General features: G+C 42.1%; 2 protein-coding genes and 1 long non-coding RNA gene across 7 annotated transcripts in view; 2 read left to right on the forward strand and 1 right to left on the reverse strand.

The window, feature by feature from the left end:
• LOC116701086 (RING finger protein 145) overlaps window positions 1-6,165 on the forward strand; it is a 15,895-nt gene extending 9,730 nt beyond the window's left edge. The window contains exons 5-12 of the mRNA XM_032534651.1: window positions 534-769; window positions 926-1,101; window positions 1,258-1,398; window positions 1,496-1,678; window positions 1,900-2,047; window positions 2,274-2,396; window positions 2,519-2,752; window positions 2,940-6,165. Of these exons, the coding sequence (XP_032390542.1) occupies window positions 534-769; window positions 926-1,101; window positions 1,258-1,398; window positions 1,496-1,678; window positions 1,900-2,047; window positions 2,274-2,396; window positions 2,519-2,752; window positions 2,940-3,593 (1,895 nt within the window). The 3' untranslated portion in view covers window positions 3,594-6,165. The remainder of the gene's footprint in view (window positions 1-533; window positions 770-925; window positions 1,102-1,257; window positions 1,399-1,495; window positions 1,679-1,899; window positions 2,048-2,273; window positions 2,397-2,518; window positions 2,753-2,939) is intronic.
• Window positions 1-14,087, reverse strand: part of LOC116701093 (uncharacterized) — a 16,673-nt gene extending 2,586 nt beyond the window's left edge. Inside the window, exon 1 of the long non-coding RNA XR_004334814.1 lies at window positions 14,056-14,087. This is a non-coding gene — a long non-coding RNA (uncharacterized LOC116701093). The remainder of the gene's footprint in view (window positions 1-14,055) is intronic.
• The window catches only part of LOC116701087 (transcription factor COE1), a 105,182-nt gene continuing 97,218 nt past the window's right edge, over window positions 9,537-17,500 (forward strand). For 2 of the 5 annotated variants that reach the window (XM_032534652.1, XM_032534654.1), the window contains exons 1-3: window positions 11,112-11,266; window positions 12,040-12,103; window positions 13,242-13,296. In XM_032534652.1, coding sequence (XP_032390543.1) covers window positions 13,285-13,296 — 12 coding nt within the window. In that variant the 5' untranslated portion in view covers window positions 11,112-11,266; window positions 12,040-12,103; window positions 13,242-13,284. Of the gene's footprint in view, window positions 10,369-11,109; window positions 11,267-12,039; window positions 12,108-13,241; window positions 13,297-17,500 lie in introns of those variants that run through there. The other 3 variants (XM_032534656.1, XM_032534655.1, XM_032534653.1) reach the window with 3 other exon arrangements.

Below are 17,500 nucleotides of genomic sequence, written 5' to 3' on the forward strand. Positions count from 1 at the left end.
ATAGTCAACCATACAATATCGTCGCTATGTCGACATCAAGGTATTTGGTCAAGAATATCGTGATATTTGATTTTCTATATCGCCCAGCCCTAATTTAAGGTCATATCACTTGGTCGCTGTTGGTGTAAATCTCAATGATTTAGGACTGTAAAAGCTAGTCTATGTTGAAATGCAGTATGTTACAAGTTGCTATTCTCTTGGGTCTATAGGACCTAGTTTCACCCTACTGGAGAGTACATATGGAGTCGCCTGTGCTATAAATAGACCATACTGAGTGCTGAGTGAGGTTTCACTGCAAAGAGAAAGCATGAGAAAGCGAAAACCACATGGTTACAGTGACAAATTTAGTGGTATTATTATTATTGTTGTATGTTGTGTTTGAATGTGCCTGACCACAAATGAAGTTCCCTCACAGGAAAAATAAAGTTTTTTGAATTGATGCAGAAAGACGGGGAGATTAAAGCTACTAAACATGAAAGTGGTTTGTGTATGTATATCTTCTTTTAGGTTGATCTTCTTTCATGTCCCTTCAGGTCAGCTGGTGGTGTGTACCCTATGTTCCTGTGTGATGCAGACCAAGAGGATTTGGCTTTTCTCTGCTCACCTCCTCCCTCTGGTGGCCAGACTGTGTCTTATCCCACTGGAGACCATTGTCTTCATCAATAAGTTCTCCATGATCTTCACAGGCCTGGAGGTCATTTACTTCCTGGCTTCTAACTTGTTGGTACCATACAACCTGGCCAAGACTGCCTACAGGGAGCTGGCTCAGGTGATGAACTAGTTATGTGGCCTAATGTCGGCTTTTTCAGGTTGTTATTACTGCATTTCAGCCACAGTGGTCCTGAGAGATTTGCTCACCTGTAATATGAATGGGATTATGTCCCAATTACCACCATCTCTCCTCTTCTCTGTTTCTGTCCCCCAGGTGGTGGAGGTGTATGGGCTGCTGGCTTTGGGTATGTCTCTATGGAACCAGCTGGTCCTTCCAGTTCTCTTTATGTGTTTCTGGCTACTGCTGTTCGCATTGCAGATCTACTCCTACTTCAGCACCAGAGACCAGCCTACCTCAAGGGAGAGGCTCCTTTTCTTCTTTCTTACCAGGTACGCCCCTGCCACTGATTATACTAGTGTTTTGTATACCAACAGGTTATTGTGGACTTACTTGGAGTATAAAATGGCTGGTTTGTTTTTATTTGCCCTGTCTTGTAACTGTTATTTACTACTTCTCTCTCCTCCCTCCTCCCTCTATGTCTTCAGTATAGCAGAATGTTGTAGTACACCGTACTCCCTGCTGGGTCTGGTTTTCACCGTCTCCTTCATTGCTCTGGGAGTTCTCACACTCTGCAAGTTCTACCTGCAAGGTTACAGAGCCTTTATGAATGACAACACCATGCACAGGTCAGTCAGTGCATAGATCTGTGTGTGGGTACATTGAGGGTGTCTGTTAGTAAGTGGCAATACTTTTAATCTCTTTGCTTCCAATCTGTCGGTGCAGGGGGATGACAGAAGGCATCACCCTGCTGATCCTCGCTGTCCAGACTGGCCTCATTGAGCTCCAAGTCATCCACCGAGCCTTCCTCCTGTCCATCATCCTCTTCATTGTTGTTGCTTCCATCTTGCAGTCCATGCTGGAGATAGCTGACCCAATAGTCCTGGCCCTGGGAGCATCAAGAGACAAGTTAACTATGTTTACTGTACAACTTTAAAAAAAATTGTTATTAAGAAGTTTATTTTTATTTTTTCATATTAAAGGTCAAAAGCAGTTGACAATTATTTATTATTACCGCAAAAGACAGGCAATGCTTTGGGAAAACAAGGAAATACCCCGGCCTGACCAAGTTGGTACAGATGAAGCTGATGGTCTTCTCTTTTGCTCCATCATCTGTCTGTCCTTTTTAGGAGTTTGTGGAAACACTTCAGAGCCGTGTCTCTGTGTCTGTTCCTGCTGATTTTCCCAGCCTACATGGCCTATATGATCTGTCAGTTCTTCCACATGGACTTCTGGCTACTCATCATCATCTCCTCCTCCATCCTCACATCCCTGCAGGTAACACACAACTAGACACACACGTGAGCGTTCTCATGCTATTAAAAGTACTCGTACACCTCTCCGACCTTTTTATGTATTTGTTTGAATGTTATAGGAAATTAAAGCACAATAGATTTAATTACACTTAATTTGCACCCGAAGATCCTTAAGCATCTGTATCGATGATTAATTATTGAATTGTATAACATAACAATGCTGAGACTCTCTCCTCCGTCACCCCCAGGTCCTCGGCACTCTGCTGATCTACATTCTCTTCATGGTGGAGGAGTTTCGAAAGGCTCCAGTAGAAAACATGGATGAAGTTATCTATTGTGTCAACGGGACGTACAGGTTGCTGGAGTTCCTGGTGAGTGTCACACATGCACACACAGTATACAGAAACAAGAGAGAGCAGTGTTGACATACAGTATTGCTTCTGTGGCATCAACATATCTCTACCTCACTGTTGCTGATTTCCTCCCCTGCTAGGTTGCGGTATGTGTGGTGTGCTATGGCGTGTCCGAGACGGTATTTGGGGAGTGGAGTGTGATGGGAAGCACCATCATCCTGGTCCACTCGTATTATAATGTCTGGCTCAGAGCCCAGCTAGGTTGGCAGAGTTTCCTGCTCAGGAGAGATGCTGTAAACAAGATCAAAAGCCTCCCCACAGCCAGTAACACACAGCTGGAACAGTACAATGACATCTGCGCTATCTGCTACCAGGTATGATCTGCTTATGTCTATCTAAAGAGAGTACATGGCCAAGAATTAATGTCATGCTTCAAGTTCAAAGCTTGGCTAATGTGAACTGTATTTTGATACATGCTAACCTAGAGCAATGTGGATTTGAAACCAATTAAATGTCAAAGGAAACCTAACAAAACCACCTGTGTGTTTTTTTTCCATTCAGGACATGAACAGTGCTGTGATCACTCCATGCAGTCATTTCTTCCACGCTGGCTGTCTGAAGAAATGGCTTTATGTCCAGGAAACATGCCCCCTCTGTCACTCGCAACTCAAGAGCCAATCACCAACCACTACTGTCCCCAACCAAGACGTCCCTGCAGCCAATCAGAACACTGCAGGGCATGAAGAAGCCACAGCCAATAAGAAGCAGAAAGATGACACTCTTCCAGATGATGGGAAGGAGGGGGGGCCAGGAGAGCAGCAGGGAGATAATGGACCTGCCATGTCAGCTGGAGCAACCTCCTCCTCTTCCTCTGGTGTGTCCTCTACGCCCCAGCATCTGGCCAGGACTTCATCGTTGTCGTCTTCTCCTTCGCCACATGTGACTGAATCTCAGAACCAGTCGCTTACAGATCACCCTTCTTCGTCTTCCTCAGACACATTGGACATGCCCCCCTCTCTCTCATCTCTCTCCCACTCTTCCTCCTCACAGCCACTGGCCCAGGCAGAGATAACCTCTGTTGAACCTGAGCCCGCCCCTCAGATAAACCCAGGCTTCCTACTGGACAGCCAGGAGTCAACTAGTGGTCCATCATCACAGCTTGACCAGCCCACTTACTCTTCTGAGGAACAGTCGCCTCCTTCTTGCAGCCTCTGAGCCCCATTGTAACACACACGACATACGTGCATGCACATGTAAACACACAATCTAAATAATCTAAAATCTGGCTATATTCTACTTGTCCAGCAGTTGGCTATCCCATCATGTTAGAAATTCAACTCCAAACCTCTCCATATCCATTTTGACAGAAAAAAAATAATTAAAAAATCTCTAAGCAGAACTTTATTACTCTGCATCAAATAAATACAGATGATTCCAACTTCACAAAATGTTGCCATTTTTCAGGCAATTGTCTTGGAACAGTTCATCTAAATGTGTTTCCATGCTGAGTTTAACTTCCATGCCAGCGATGATTTAATTTCCCATTCAACACAAATAAGGGGAAAGCAGTTATCTCATCCCAAAAAATAATTAGTAGTTTTACGTGATGTCCACGAAATGTGAAATCCTGAATGAAACTGAAGTACCGCATCACTCTAGCTTTTGACATGGATGTCTATGATGACATTTCTAAAATCCTGCTTATGTCCTCATTTCATGTGATGGTTGCTCCCATCATGCCTTTGTTTGTGCAGCTTCACTCTCCTTGTCGTACATTTCATAGTATTTGGGTTTTCACCTTAGTCCTGTATGTGCCATGATCTAATGAGTCAAAGGTTTAGCGAGCCTTGATAGGCTAGCAATAACTGGCGGTTGCATTTGAAACGGTGACAAAGTCAAAGCATTTCATATGGTTCACAACATTTCAAGTCTACAGGTTTCTCCAATGGTTTTGATAAAGATGTTTGGTTTTCACTGTTGAATGACAGTAGTTATGTGTATTAGTGAATACACTAAGCATTAACAGAGACTGATTGTTGTTTCTTGAGGCCATCACGTGACCTGAAGCCTGGTGCTAAGCAAAGGATACATGGTGTGGTCTATTGAAGTGTTAGTGTGAACAAATCAAAGGGTTCACATGGAAAAACTAATTCATTTCAATTGTCAAGCTTTCTCTAGTGTACTGTGTTGAATCAAACTTGTTTGGCTGGTCCCAGCAAAAACAGTCCTACTCCTCATCGCCACACTTTTCTATTACTGTTGAAGAGATGTTATTTTTAAGATAATTTTACATTACTGCTTTAATGGACAGCCCGCAGAGCAGACTGGCTAACAAGGGAGAGAAAGACCGAGGGAGATGAAGTGTCACAGAGGCCACAGTTGGTATTGGAACTTTCAGCATTGTGAGATTATGGAGTGTAAATTATCCCACAGAGAAGGCAAGGAGCCCAAACTCTGTTGTTGGCTTTACTTCATTCATGGTACTCTCATCTGCACTTATTTTCCTGAGCTCAGATGATTTACACACCCATTCAACCAGTCACATTTAACCAGTCCATCCCAAGTTTGCCATTGAGCCAGCGATTGTTGAGACTCTTTCATGGGAGGAGCCAATCACCTTGCTCCCCCCAGCTCCTTTTATAAACCAATCACATCAAGCACTCTGTGTTTTCTAAGACCATCATTATCCTGCTGCTCAGTCACTTCACTATGAAATGTTATTACCAGCAAATTGAGCCGTTTAATAGGAAAGACTTTTGTTTCGCACATGCTAACACATCTTTGCAAATGGGGACAAATGTGTGTGTGTTGAAGAGTCAGTGCTTGTTGAAAGACTAAAACTTGAGAATGCGGAGTCTTGATGCACGCTTGTATTTAGAGCTTGCACGGTGCCACTGTTACCATGGCATTTATTTGTTTGTCTCCAATGTGCTCTAACCTAGCTAACAATTTTATTTCTGCCATTTCTTTTTTTTTTGTGTGGGGGGGGTTAGAGGGGGGGTTGCATTTGCACTAATGTCATTTATACTAGCAATGCTCCAAAGCTGTTCTGTGGTTGTGAGCAACCAAATACCTTCTGATGTGTTTGTGTACGAGGAAACGGCCTAATCTGTTTGTTTGTAATGTATAGACATGTTGCTCTGTATGGCATCTATATTAAACCAGGCGAGTGTTGATATATAAATAAGATCAGGGCTTGGTTTCTCCAAAGCTTCCTAGTGGTTTGGTCTTTGTTACTTTACATGCCTGTGAACAAAGACAAACTTTGGACTAAGAAGCTTTCGAGGGTAACCGAGTTTTCTGATCTACAAGACCAGCCAGTGTTGCTGATTCTCCTGTCTGTATGACGCGTCCTTAAGCTGATGTGATCACTCTGGTGCCCTCTACTGTTAGGAGTGGGATCAGCATGGCGCAGAAGGACAGAGAATGCACTAGTTAACCCTCAATCGTATTACTTACTACCGCTATTACTAAAGGTCTGATTACTATGAATGACTTTATTGTTGACATTGGAAAGCGTTGGCCGCAGGGCTGAGAATGAATACTCTATGTAGGATCAAACCTGGCCAACGCTGTATAACTGTTTTTTTTTTGTTTGTTTTTTAAGAGATGAAATTGAGAGTTTGATGTATTTTGCACATGTTCCTCTGAAAGGTGAACATAAGGACTTTCTGTATTTTTGAAAAACTCATTCTCATTTTATTGTCAGATCCATTTCTTAAGACTTTGATGTGAAACAAAGCACTAAAAATGGTTAGAAAGATTAAAACAGCCTCATACACTTGAGTTTTCACCGTGGAGCATTTGACTGTGTGTCCAGCAGAGAGCTCACCTGTTAAACAATATGCCACATGCTCCGCAAGATAAGAACTGTCATTGGCAACTGTATGTAAATTAGCATTGCAGTATTAAGTGATAATTACCTGGTAGAGAAGCCTGTCAGCTGTTGATTCCTGATGTATTTGCTCAGTTTATACTCCATGTTGGAGAAATTGCAATTGTTGCGGTCACTCTCCAGGCTATGATCTGAGACATATATTTTCATGTGGTCTAAGACAGTTTAACATCAAATGTTTTAAGGCATATTCATCTGTTAACCGTAGAAAGTTTATGGATGCTATGGCAAAACAAAGCTTTTAAATCTTTACATGCAGTATTTGCATTTGAATGCATCTCTTAAGATTTAAGATGGGGGGGATTGACTTCATGTAAACTGCATGTTGTCTGTGAGTTATTGTACCAAACTCATACATAACCGCTCACTGCTGCTCCACACATTGAGCAGCATTCATTTGACATAACAGTTCCTCCTGTCAGCTGTGAGCTTGGTGTGTTTCTAAAACAGTTTGCCATCAGTCCATGTTAGTTAACCTAAATTATATTTTATAATTGCTCTTGATGGACTTCCTAGTTAAGTAGTGCCATATCAAAGTCAATGTGTCCTACATGCCCCAAAATTTCTCAATACTGAAACATGTATATTAATTTAAAATTGCTTCCATTGAGTTTGATGGAGTAACCAGGAGGAATATAAACAGGCTACATTCCAGTTGATAGCTGAAGTCGATCACCAATCTGAAATCCAGATGTTTCTTATTCTCAATTTATCCCAATACTTTGCAAAATCATTACTCTATAACACTGAAAATATAAGCAAATATCGCAATGGAATCTATAGCTGCCACAAAGCCCTCTGACCACGTTTCTCTTCTGAATGCTTTTTAATTAGCATTTTAGAAAAGAACAACACTGCTGTCCAGTGCTATTGCCTCTGACTAACAGATGTTTGTTGATCGTGTTCAGGGCTGCTCTGACCCTGACGCCAGACAATTTGGTTTACTTTTCTTCTTTTGTGTGATAGGTTTTTTCCAACACACACACATTTAGGGACCTGCTCTCTATGACTGAATGCCAGTCGTATTCTGTTAAAACCCTTCACAGATGGTTTTGGACTTTATGTCTGGCATTGCCTTGGTTATTTTACAAAAATTGAATGTCAAAAATAAATGAACCATCCCACTCTGGACTGAGCCTTGATCTATTTTTTTAAATATGAATATCAGCATTCAAACAGCTTGTTTCATTCATTTGGTGTTTTATTATTTCAGGTTTGGTCTGTTGGTGTATCAGCGCTTGTCTAGTTGGACGGGTCAGACACATGATGGCGCTGTTGTGTCGTTTTTAGACAGTGAAAGGCGATCCGAGAGAGAGAGAGAGAGAGACATACACGCACGACTATTTCTGTAACAGTATGCAGTTCACTGCACAACATAGTTTATAATGGTTCTATAGCGTGTTTCTCTTTAATCTTCCACGTACATGTTATTCAAAGGTCTACTTTGGCGGTGTGTGCATGTTTCTGTATCATTAGGTTCTTATATGCTTACTTAATATTTCTTATGGCTTAATCTCGCAACAAGTAGTGTTAACAAACAGGTCTATTTGCATGCAGATTAAAGGATATGTTCAACTCAGCTTTAACGTGACCTTTGTATAGGCTACTAATGGTATTTAAACACTTGGGTATTCTTAACTGATATGACATAAAAACCTTGTAGGATCTTAGATCCATGGGACTTAAATGAAATCTTTCAGGGTTTTCATAAATCGATACTATTCCTTCCTAACCGTTTACAGCTTGGGTGTTTTGAGTAGACTAATTCTAAAATGTTCTGCTTTTATTTTTTGCGCGAGAACTCATTGACACTCCGTATTTTCATGTCATTAGATTTACATTTTAAGCATAACATTTTTACACTGCATGTAACTGCCTATGAGAGCTGACATGCTCAGATAAATATCTTATTTCATATTTTGGAATAAAGTGATGGAAAAAAAAAATGCTTTCAGCCCACTCCGATCGATCCAAACACCAGAACCTCTTAACACTCCATTCACATATATGTTTCCCTCAGCTGTGAACCCGTTTAGATCCTGTACGGGCTGATCCGCCATGCACGGTCTCTCTCCCTCTATAAGCAGGAAACTGGAGCATAAAAGTCTCTTATTCTCCATAATCAAGGTCAAGAGCGTTTTTCAATAACCTTTGGGAATTAAACCCTGGAACGGCGCCAGCTCGCCCTGCCAATCATTTTTGCAGCCAGCTGAATAATACAAAAGTTGTTGACCTTTTGCACCTCGACAGATCAATATGCTGTAGCTTTATTTTTTATTAAAAGACTTCACGGAATTATCTATTATCATTTTGTATTTTGTTTGGATTCCCACTCGGCGGCGTGATACATTGTTTCAAATAACAGATGGTGCTGGAGGAGAGACAAAGCAGGGAAATCTGGTAGCAATTATCCTCAATTATGTTCATTGTTATTTTGAGCTAATTATTGTTATTGTCACTTTTGTTTGTGAGTCTTGCGGCGCTAGCCTACAATAAGCAGGCCGCCTGAGGAAGACAATGGGGAGCAGCGATGTGTTGTGACGATGAAATGTGGCTTTTGTAATCGAGCCTAACCAGTGGGTTTAAATAAAACTTAGATCTTCAGGCTGAGGTTACACATCAAATTAACCGATTGTCTGCAGCTAAAATTATTCTAATATGAGCCCTTTTTTTAATTAAAGATTTTAAAAGCAGAAACCCCTAATTGTCACAATAATTAATAAATATGAACGTTACATGTTATATTTAATAATGCAATATTAGAAATAAGCAAATGATATTACGATGCTTTCAATCAAAGACTACACAATTCACAAGTCTCTTTTTTGTTTGTTTCCTTTTTCACATTTCCATGACACTCTGCGTGGAAGTAGCCTAGGTGTTTGGGATAAGGAAGTCGTGAGTGTCCTGCAGCCGAGAAGTGTCCGTGCTGAAGTGCCACTGAGCAATTAGGCTACTTATTCCAGTCTGCAGCCAAATCTGCTCTGCATGCATGCGGCAGAAAGAAACTTTCCCAGTCGATTGGCACTGTCGTACTACTCACAAGAATTCATCTGTACATTCATTTACAGAGAAGAGACAATATTTCTGCAAAGAACTGAAAAGTCAAGGACGGAGTGAGTCCCCGGACCGGGCGGGAGAGGACGGAGGAGAGGATCTCCGTGGCCGCTGCATGGGGCGGACCTGCACCACTCTCGCCTTTGTTTGGGGGCGTCTCCTCTCCTCTCCTCTCCTCTCCTCTTCACTCCATCCGTCCTGTCCCCTCCTCTCCTCCGGTCCCCTCCCCTCTTTCCCTTCCCATTCTAACCTCCCTCTCTCTCCCCCCAGGCGGGAGAAGCCCGTGTTTGGTTCTCAGAGAGAGAGTCATTTGGGAAGAGTCACAAAGCGTTTTCCTACGAGAGGGAGCGGAGTGGCGAGAGCTCGGGACTCATTCGCAGGAAGCAGCGCTCCTCTGGACACCACAGAGCCCAACACGTCCCGGACCGCAGGGCTGGGGGAGAAGAAGACAAAGCAAAGAGCGAAAAGAGGAAGAAAGAAGTGTCAGATAATGATGACATCTGATCTGGGTGCCAGTTGATCTCTCTTTTCTGTCTTGACAGCTTCAACTGCGGATCTCCAAGCGCACCAGGAGTGACATTGTAACGCACCTTTTTCCCACTGGGTCAGCCCGCGTCCCGCCGTCCTCGTGGCGATTTAAATCCTTGTTTGGACATTTTGGATCCTACTACTACGATATGATTTGTCCCTTCGTTTTAGCACACACTTTCTCACGAGGACTGAATTAGAGGAATAATCTGTCAACTGCTTGATTTCTAGAGAAGCGCACGCGGCAGCCGCAGCACAGAGCGCACCCACGTTGCTCCTCTTGAGTCAGAGTAAAGGATCTACAGGAGAACAAGTGTACAGTCCGCCGGGGAGAGACTGAGAAACAGAAGGACAGGCACCGAGCTACGGAGGTTTGTTAATGTTTGGGATCCAGGAGAGCATCCAGCGAAGCGGCAGCAGCCTGAAGGAGGAGCCGCTGGGAGGCATGAACGCTGTCCGGAGCTGGATGCAGGGGGGCGGCGTGCTGGACGCCAACACGGCCTCCCAAAGGTGAGCTCTGCCCCGGGTGGAGGACACATTATAGCACCCTACTTCATTTAGGCTACCGAAAACCCGGAACAAACCTGTCTGTCAGGACCCTGCAGCCGCCCGTGCAGGAGACGAGGCCGTGTGTTGGTGGGAGCTGCTGTCCGGAAGGGAGACCTTTGGATCTGTTGCTAGATCCTTTTAGAAAATAAGATTCTCATGCAGGGTATCAAATTCCCAAAAATAATGAACAACCTGTTTAATTTAAAGACAACGTAGGCCACTAAACAATTAATTGCAACATGTGTTTGTGCTACAGATTTTTAGCACATGCAACTTCCTCTTCTACTGTCCATCTGAGGTTTAATGAGCATAAAGGCAAAGAGACATATACATCATTCTAGTAATATGGGGTTTAAAATGAGTGAAATATGTCCATCTTCCCTCTTTTCTAAACATAGGCTCACTCATGGTTGTATTCAAGTGGAACAGTATTCTCCATTTGACCCGCAGAGTCAGGGATGTGATGACCTGTCTCAGATTATCATGACAAGAACACCTCCAACATAAACAAATTGGATTTAATTTTAGAAATTTATAGATTTGTGTGTTGTTGTTTTTTCACTTGCATATGGTGAACATAATAGTGAACTCAAGAAAATATAAAAATGGATTTACTCGCTGCTCGTATCATATTTCTTTACCTTTTACAAGTCAAACTTTGTAGCTTCTAACACCGACTCTTCCACGCCTGTGTGTCCGCAGTGGAGTGGGTCTGGCCCGGGCTCACTTTGAGAAGCAGCCGCCCTCCAACCTGCGTAAATCCAACTTCTTCCACTTCGTCCTGGCTCTGTACGACCGGCAGGGTCAGCCAGTAGAGATCGAGAGGACCAACTTCGTGGATTTCATCGAGAAAGACAAGGTCGGTGCAGAAACTCATGGTGTTATTATTATTATTATTACTATTATCATTATATTATTATTATCAATATAGGCCTATTTTATTATCATTATTATTATTATTTTATTATTATTATTATTTCTTCACATAGGCCTACTGAAAGATAATTAACCACTGTGTCTGATATTACTGATGCCAATGTTAAATGTCCCGTTTTAAACATTTACAGTAACTCATCAAAAAAATATCTGCGTCTATAATGTAGGCTATTATTAATAATAATAACATTACTGTTATTATATACACAATTTATACACATACTAAATCAAAAACGTCCTTCGATTTAAAAAAATAAATAAAATAAAATAAAACAACTCTGGAGGTTTAAATTGTTGTAATTTGCAGCTGTATTCAACCCAACCACTTGTTCAATGTGAACAGCAGCGTTGCAGCCGGTCTCCTCATCAATTATAACCCCGTTTAAATCAGCTGAAATGCAGTGGGAGAATTTAGTGGTGGATTTGGATTTATTTGCCCTCCAAACATGACCAGTTTACAGAAGAATTAAAAAGCCACAATAACTCGATGATTACACGTGGTGGAGAAATGACAGGGCTGCCCTGCTTTAATATGTCCGCTGTGAACATAAATCACACGTTTATTTCACGTGTGACCGGTGTGAAGAATTCAATAACTTGGATGTAACCACGCTTGCAGTTTTCAGAGAGGTGCTTTTTTTTAATTTGTCCTAAAAATTTCAATAAACAGCTCAGTGTCTGTTGTTTTCATCTAAGGAGACCAGCGGAGAGAAGACCAATAACGGGATTCATTACCGGCTGCAGCTTCTTTACAGTAACGGTGGGTGAGGAACACACACACACACACACACACACACACACACACACTCATAATAACCCAATATGAACAAATAAGCTTGATTGCTTGTTGTCTCCTGTAACATTAAACACAGAAAGCAGCTGTTGTATTTATTTATTTTTTAGATTTAGTGTGGAAAATGTTTAGCAGAAGGCCGACAATCTGTCAGAATTTGTTTGTGTCACAGAAATGGCAAGGTAGTGTTTCACAATTGTATTATTTGACAGATATGTGGATAAATGCCACTATTTCAGAGCAGACGTTTTGGGCGATTTATTCCAGCTTCGTGGCTTCATCGCTGTCCCTGTCCCTAAATGGGGTTGTCCAGACTGAAGTGGGCTGTTTGGCAGTTGCAAGTTGTTGTGGTGGTAGCTGTAGATCGGTATCCAGGCCTATCAGCTCAGTCTACAGCTAGGAGGGAAACTATGTAAACTGTCTCCAGCCTCTGAGATTAAGACATGTGGACATAAGGGCTACAATTGGTGCATTTTAAATATTTAATATTATTTGCATGTGGAAATGGACAAGTGAGTTGCACCTACAACCTATTTATCAGTGAAACTGACTGTAAGGCATGTACATTCAACATCACTACCATTAATGGGTCCTGGGTGTCTGAAGAGCAGAGGGTGGAGGGTATGAGGATAGAAGTGTTATGTGTTGTGTAAACTGCAAAGGTCTTTGAGGTAAATTTGGGATTTTGAGAATAAAATGGACTTAGACTTAAGCTCAGTATTACAGTAAAAAATAAATGTTGAGAAACATTATTTTCACCATGCGATCTATACTAAACACACACACACACACACACACACACACACACACACGCACCCGCCTACTTTTTTGGCTTTTCAACCCCATAAAATGAAGCTGTCAGGTTGCTGTGGGACACTTCCAACCACTGAATGATCCTTCAACTTATTTTTTGAGTCCTATGATTAAAAAAGGCAAATATCAGAAAAGTCTGAAAATACATTTATTTTTGTGTACCAGAAAATGATTTTTTTTTAAATCTTCTTGCAACCTCTAAAATTTGTGGGAGCTTCCTGTTTGTGTTTTTTTCTGCTTGATAAAATCTGTGTAAAGTTTATGATTTTCTCTTTTCTTCTGCATCCCACAGGCACAGAACTGAGCAGGACTTTTATGTTCGACTTATAGACTCCATGACTAAACAGGTAAAACACACACACACAACACACACACACACACACACACACACACACACACCCAACACACCACACACACACACACACACACACAACACACACACAGAGAGAGGTCTGCCACCCTCCTGTTCCTCTCTGACAATGAGCTGCCCCACTGATCTGCCTGTACTCCGCCGCCCTCCTCTATCTGCATGTACTTGCACACACAAAAACGTATTTATGTGTGTGTGATTCTGTGGGTGAGTGTTTCCACAGTGTGTGGGTGGGGACACACACACCGCATGGCTCCAGGCATTTTTGCCTGTACTTCTCTCGCTGTGATTAGAGCGAGGAGGCAGCGAGCAAGTGTTGAGGAACCTAATTCTGCTGCTCACAGTAGGAAGTGGAAAGATATAACAGCACCTCTGGGATTTGGTCTGCCAAGTAGCAAGCATTTTCTGATCAGATCCAATTTTTCTGTTAATATTTGTGTTTTTGTTTATATGTACCTTTATGAGAGAGAGAGAAAGGGAGAGCAGTTAGAAGAGAGAGAGAGAGGCAGACTGAACAACAGATAGAAGACCGACAGACAGACAGACAGTTGTAGTGTTTGTTCTCAATGTTCCTCGGTTAAACAGTTAGAATGAAAACTGATTTTTTGTGATTTTCCACTAGAAACAGAGAGTGATGCTGTGTGTGTGGTATAAGGAGCCAAGAAGTCTGCTAGCACTGAATACTTGCTAATGTGACTGCAGTCTCACATTGCTGCTGCCACGCTGCAACACATACTGTGTGTGTGTGTGTGTGTGTGTGTGTGTGTGTGTGTGTGTGTGTGTGTGTGTGTGTGTGTGTGTTGTGGGTGTGGGTGTGTGGTTGGTTGTGTTATTTGTGTGTTTGGGTGTGTGGTGTGTGTGTTGTGTGTGTGTGTGGTGTGTGTGTGTGTGTGTGTGTGTGTGTGTGTGTGTGTGTGTGTGTGTGTGTGTCTGGCAGGCCTAAGGGACCACACTGTTTCCTAATAACACTGTTTAGCTTCAGCTTGGTGGGGCACACACACACACTTGGTTGGCCCTTGCAGTGGAAGTGCATAGAGGAAAGGGGGGAGTCATGCTCATGGTTTGAACAATGTATTTTCAAGCATATATAAAGAGATTCAAAGTTTTAAAAGGAAAAGTAATTTTCCTTAAGATGCTGATGCAGGCAGGCGTGTGCTGCACCTGTAGGCATCTGCAGGCTGGTGTGTGCCTGTGGGGTAGTGTGGGGCTTTAAATGTGAGTGAGAGGGAGAGAGAGATATCAACACATAGGAAACATCATGTATTAAGTGCTGTATATACATGTATAGGCACTTAGGCAAAACTGCACATGGAGCAATAAAGCAGGCTCACGTGTGTGTGTGTGTGTGCGCGCGTGTGTGTGTGTGTGTGTATGTGTGTGTGTGTTTGCTTGTGTGCGTGTGTGTGTGTGCTTGTGCTTGTGTGTGTGCGTGTGTGTGCGGTTTGAGAGAGGTAGTGGCCATGACATCACTGACTAGCTAAGCCAACCACACGGCTGTTTTGGTTTGACCACCTGTTGATGTTCCATTCCTCTACCGCTCTCACACACACACAATACCAAAGCTGGTCTACAGTACAGAGTTTGCATTGGTGTCTCTCTGATATTAATCCACCGTTAAACACAAAAATACAATGCCAGAAAACCCACAAAACATAAAGACATGCAGGAGTAAAGATGAGGATGAAACTGTTTAGATTACTCTCTACTGGGCTCATGGGTCACGCTGGATTCAAATACTAACAGCAGTGAGGATACTCATTTCTCTTAGAATATGGAAAGTGAACCCCAGAAATACATTTTCCATTTTCATAAGGAACAATCAATGCAAGAAAGCTTCAGTGAGAGTTTGCATTGAGTCATAGAACTAGAGGAATATCAGCTTGCAGCAGACTCTTTGTTATTGATTTTTTATATAATTTAATTCAATAACATGCTAAGTGTCTTATTTCATCAAATTTCTCAATTACTGTATACACGTGGATGCATTTTATATGCTCAAAAAGTGCAGACTTTCAGCTTTGGGTTTTAATCAGTGTTGTTATTTTTTGTACTGTGTTGAGTATATTAATGGGTACTGCTCTGTCAGGCTCATATCCCTGATTCTGTTTATTTCACAGTTTTGACTGTGATTTTTCTGCCAGGAAAGTAAAACATTGTCCACCGTTTGCTGGCACTTATTTCTGTTATTCAGCTATTTCTGTTTGTCTACCTGCTGTCAATGTGCTGAGAGGGCCAACATTGATTATCTTAAATGGAGGAGGAGAGGGCCTCCTAGTCTTCAGACGCAAAGCGTTGAGTGCCGGTTGATCACGACTCTGTCCCAGAGAATAAAGCGTTTGTCACGGCGGCCCTGTCGGATCACTAGCTCGCTAGTCGACCTGACACTAAAGCAGGAGGAAGTGTGTTGCCCTGCTTAACGGCTCCTTGTTTACACGTCGCGCATGTCACACTACTTCAAAGGTGGAGGAAAGAGCGGCAGAGATGCTGTATGAAAGGCCTGGTAAGGCAGAGAGAGGGAGGAGGCAGAGGAGGAAAAAGCAGATGAAAGACAAGAGCAGAGCGAGTGAGGTGACAGTGTGATGAAGACAAACGTGGGCTGGAATGGTGGAATAAGTAATGGTAGATGAAGTTACATTGACACTAGGGCCTACCACAGAAGGTGGATTACATGTTGTGTTTCAAATCATTCTTCGTTGTTTTTTTTCTGATTGGAGCTGCAGATGTATCAGGTTACAGAGCAGGATAGAACAGGTGAAATCAGAAACTTTATATATTTATATTTCTGTGATTGGAATATTAAAATGAAAAAGTGACTTGTTTACTTAGTTTATCACTTATCCGTGTAGAGAATTATACATAACATACCCTATGCTGTTAGTACCAGTTTTGTTGGTAGAAACCTAAATTGATAAGTTTTGTTCTGCAAGATTTTGCACAAAACAGAGGTTTTTGCTTACTTCCAACATTAACGAGTTTTCTGCTATAATTGCTTGCCACGGCTGCATGAGTTTAGACAAATTATTTCACTCCTGTGGTTGAAGAATTTTTGCGATCGATGGCTGAAGGAAATATGGCTATTGTATGTGTCATTATATCAGAACTATGAATACCTTTTATATTGTATCTTTTATTCCAATCGTCTGTTGCAAAGAAGGATAGGTTTAAGAACCTTTTTAAAACAGAAGTAAGGTATATAAGGATTTATCGACCTCTTTTGTGATTTTGGAGGAAAGCTCAGTTACATCAGACCTAATTCTGTTCATAAAGATAAATGCATTCACCTCGCCCCGAGGTGTGAAGGTTTTTGTGTGTGTGTGTGTGTGTGTGTGTGTGTGTGTGTGTGTGTGAGAGAGAAAGAGAACAAAAGAGCAAAAGTGCATGAAAGAGAGAAGACAAGAGAGGTTGATATGGCATTGATGCATGTTTGTCCAGGGTAGGAAACAAGTTCAGAGGAAGTGGCCTGGCCCACTCTTTTCCCATGGCGCCCATGGCTCATTTTCCAATGAACAGGTCTAATCATAGACAGAACGACAGCTTACAAAGGATTCTTCTTCTTATTATTCTTCTTCTGTTCAATTTAGGAGGGAAAGGGATTAGAGAAACAGTTTAAAATTTCTCAGCTGTTGAATTAACACCAGTGGTGAGTTAATAGGAGCTTCTATGCTTCAGCGGTCAGTTGAAATGTATGAGTACCGGTTTATTTGCTCTCTGGATTGATGAGCTACAGCTTCATTTGTAGAACCGGCCCTTTTAGAAATGTTACAATAGCTCTGTCTACCTGTAGTTGCACTTTCTGCTTTGAGATTAGATTATTTTTGGTTTATGTTGCACAACTCATGCCTGCATTGAGTAGGCGTTCTCATCCCCTGAGTCCTGAAAAAGTATCGATGCACAAATCTGGATCCTGTCGATAGAGGATTCATGCCTTGATACTTTTCCTGCAGAGGTTTTTGCAACAAGAATATATGCACAATCATGGAAAAATTGGATCTGACAGGGGCCCTGGGCCCTGAAACAAATCGGGGCTCCAATTCCAGAAAACACAGAGGGTCCTGGAGACAACTAGATATTAGTATGAAATGCTTTAGGCTACAACAATATTGTAATGGGGCCCTCAGACGGCACAGACACTTTTGCTGCTCTCCATTTGTGCCAAAAAGCTCTAAGCTAGTTTCTGAGGA

This window comes from Etheostoma spectabile, chromosome 13 (genome assembly GCF_008692095.1).
Source record: "Etheostoma spectabile isolate EspeVRDwgs_2016 chromosome 13, UIUC_Espe_1.0, whole genome shotgun sequence".
NCBI lineage: Eukaryota > Metazoa > Chordata > Actinopteri > Perciformes > Percidae > Etheostoma > Etheostoma spectabile.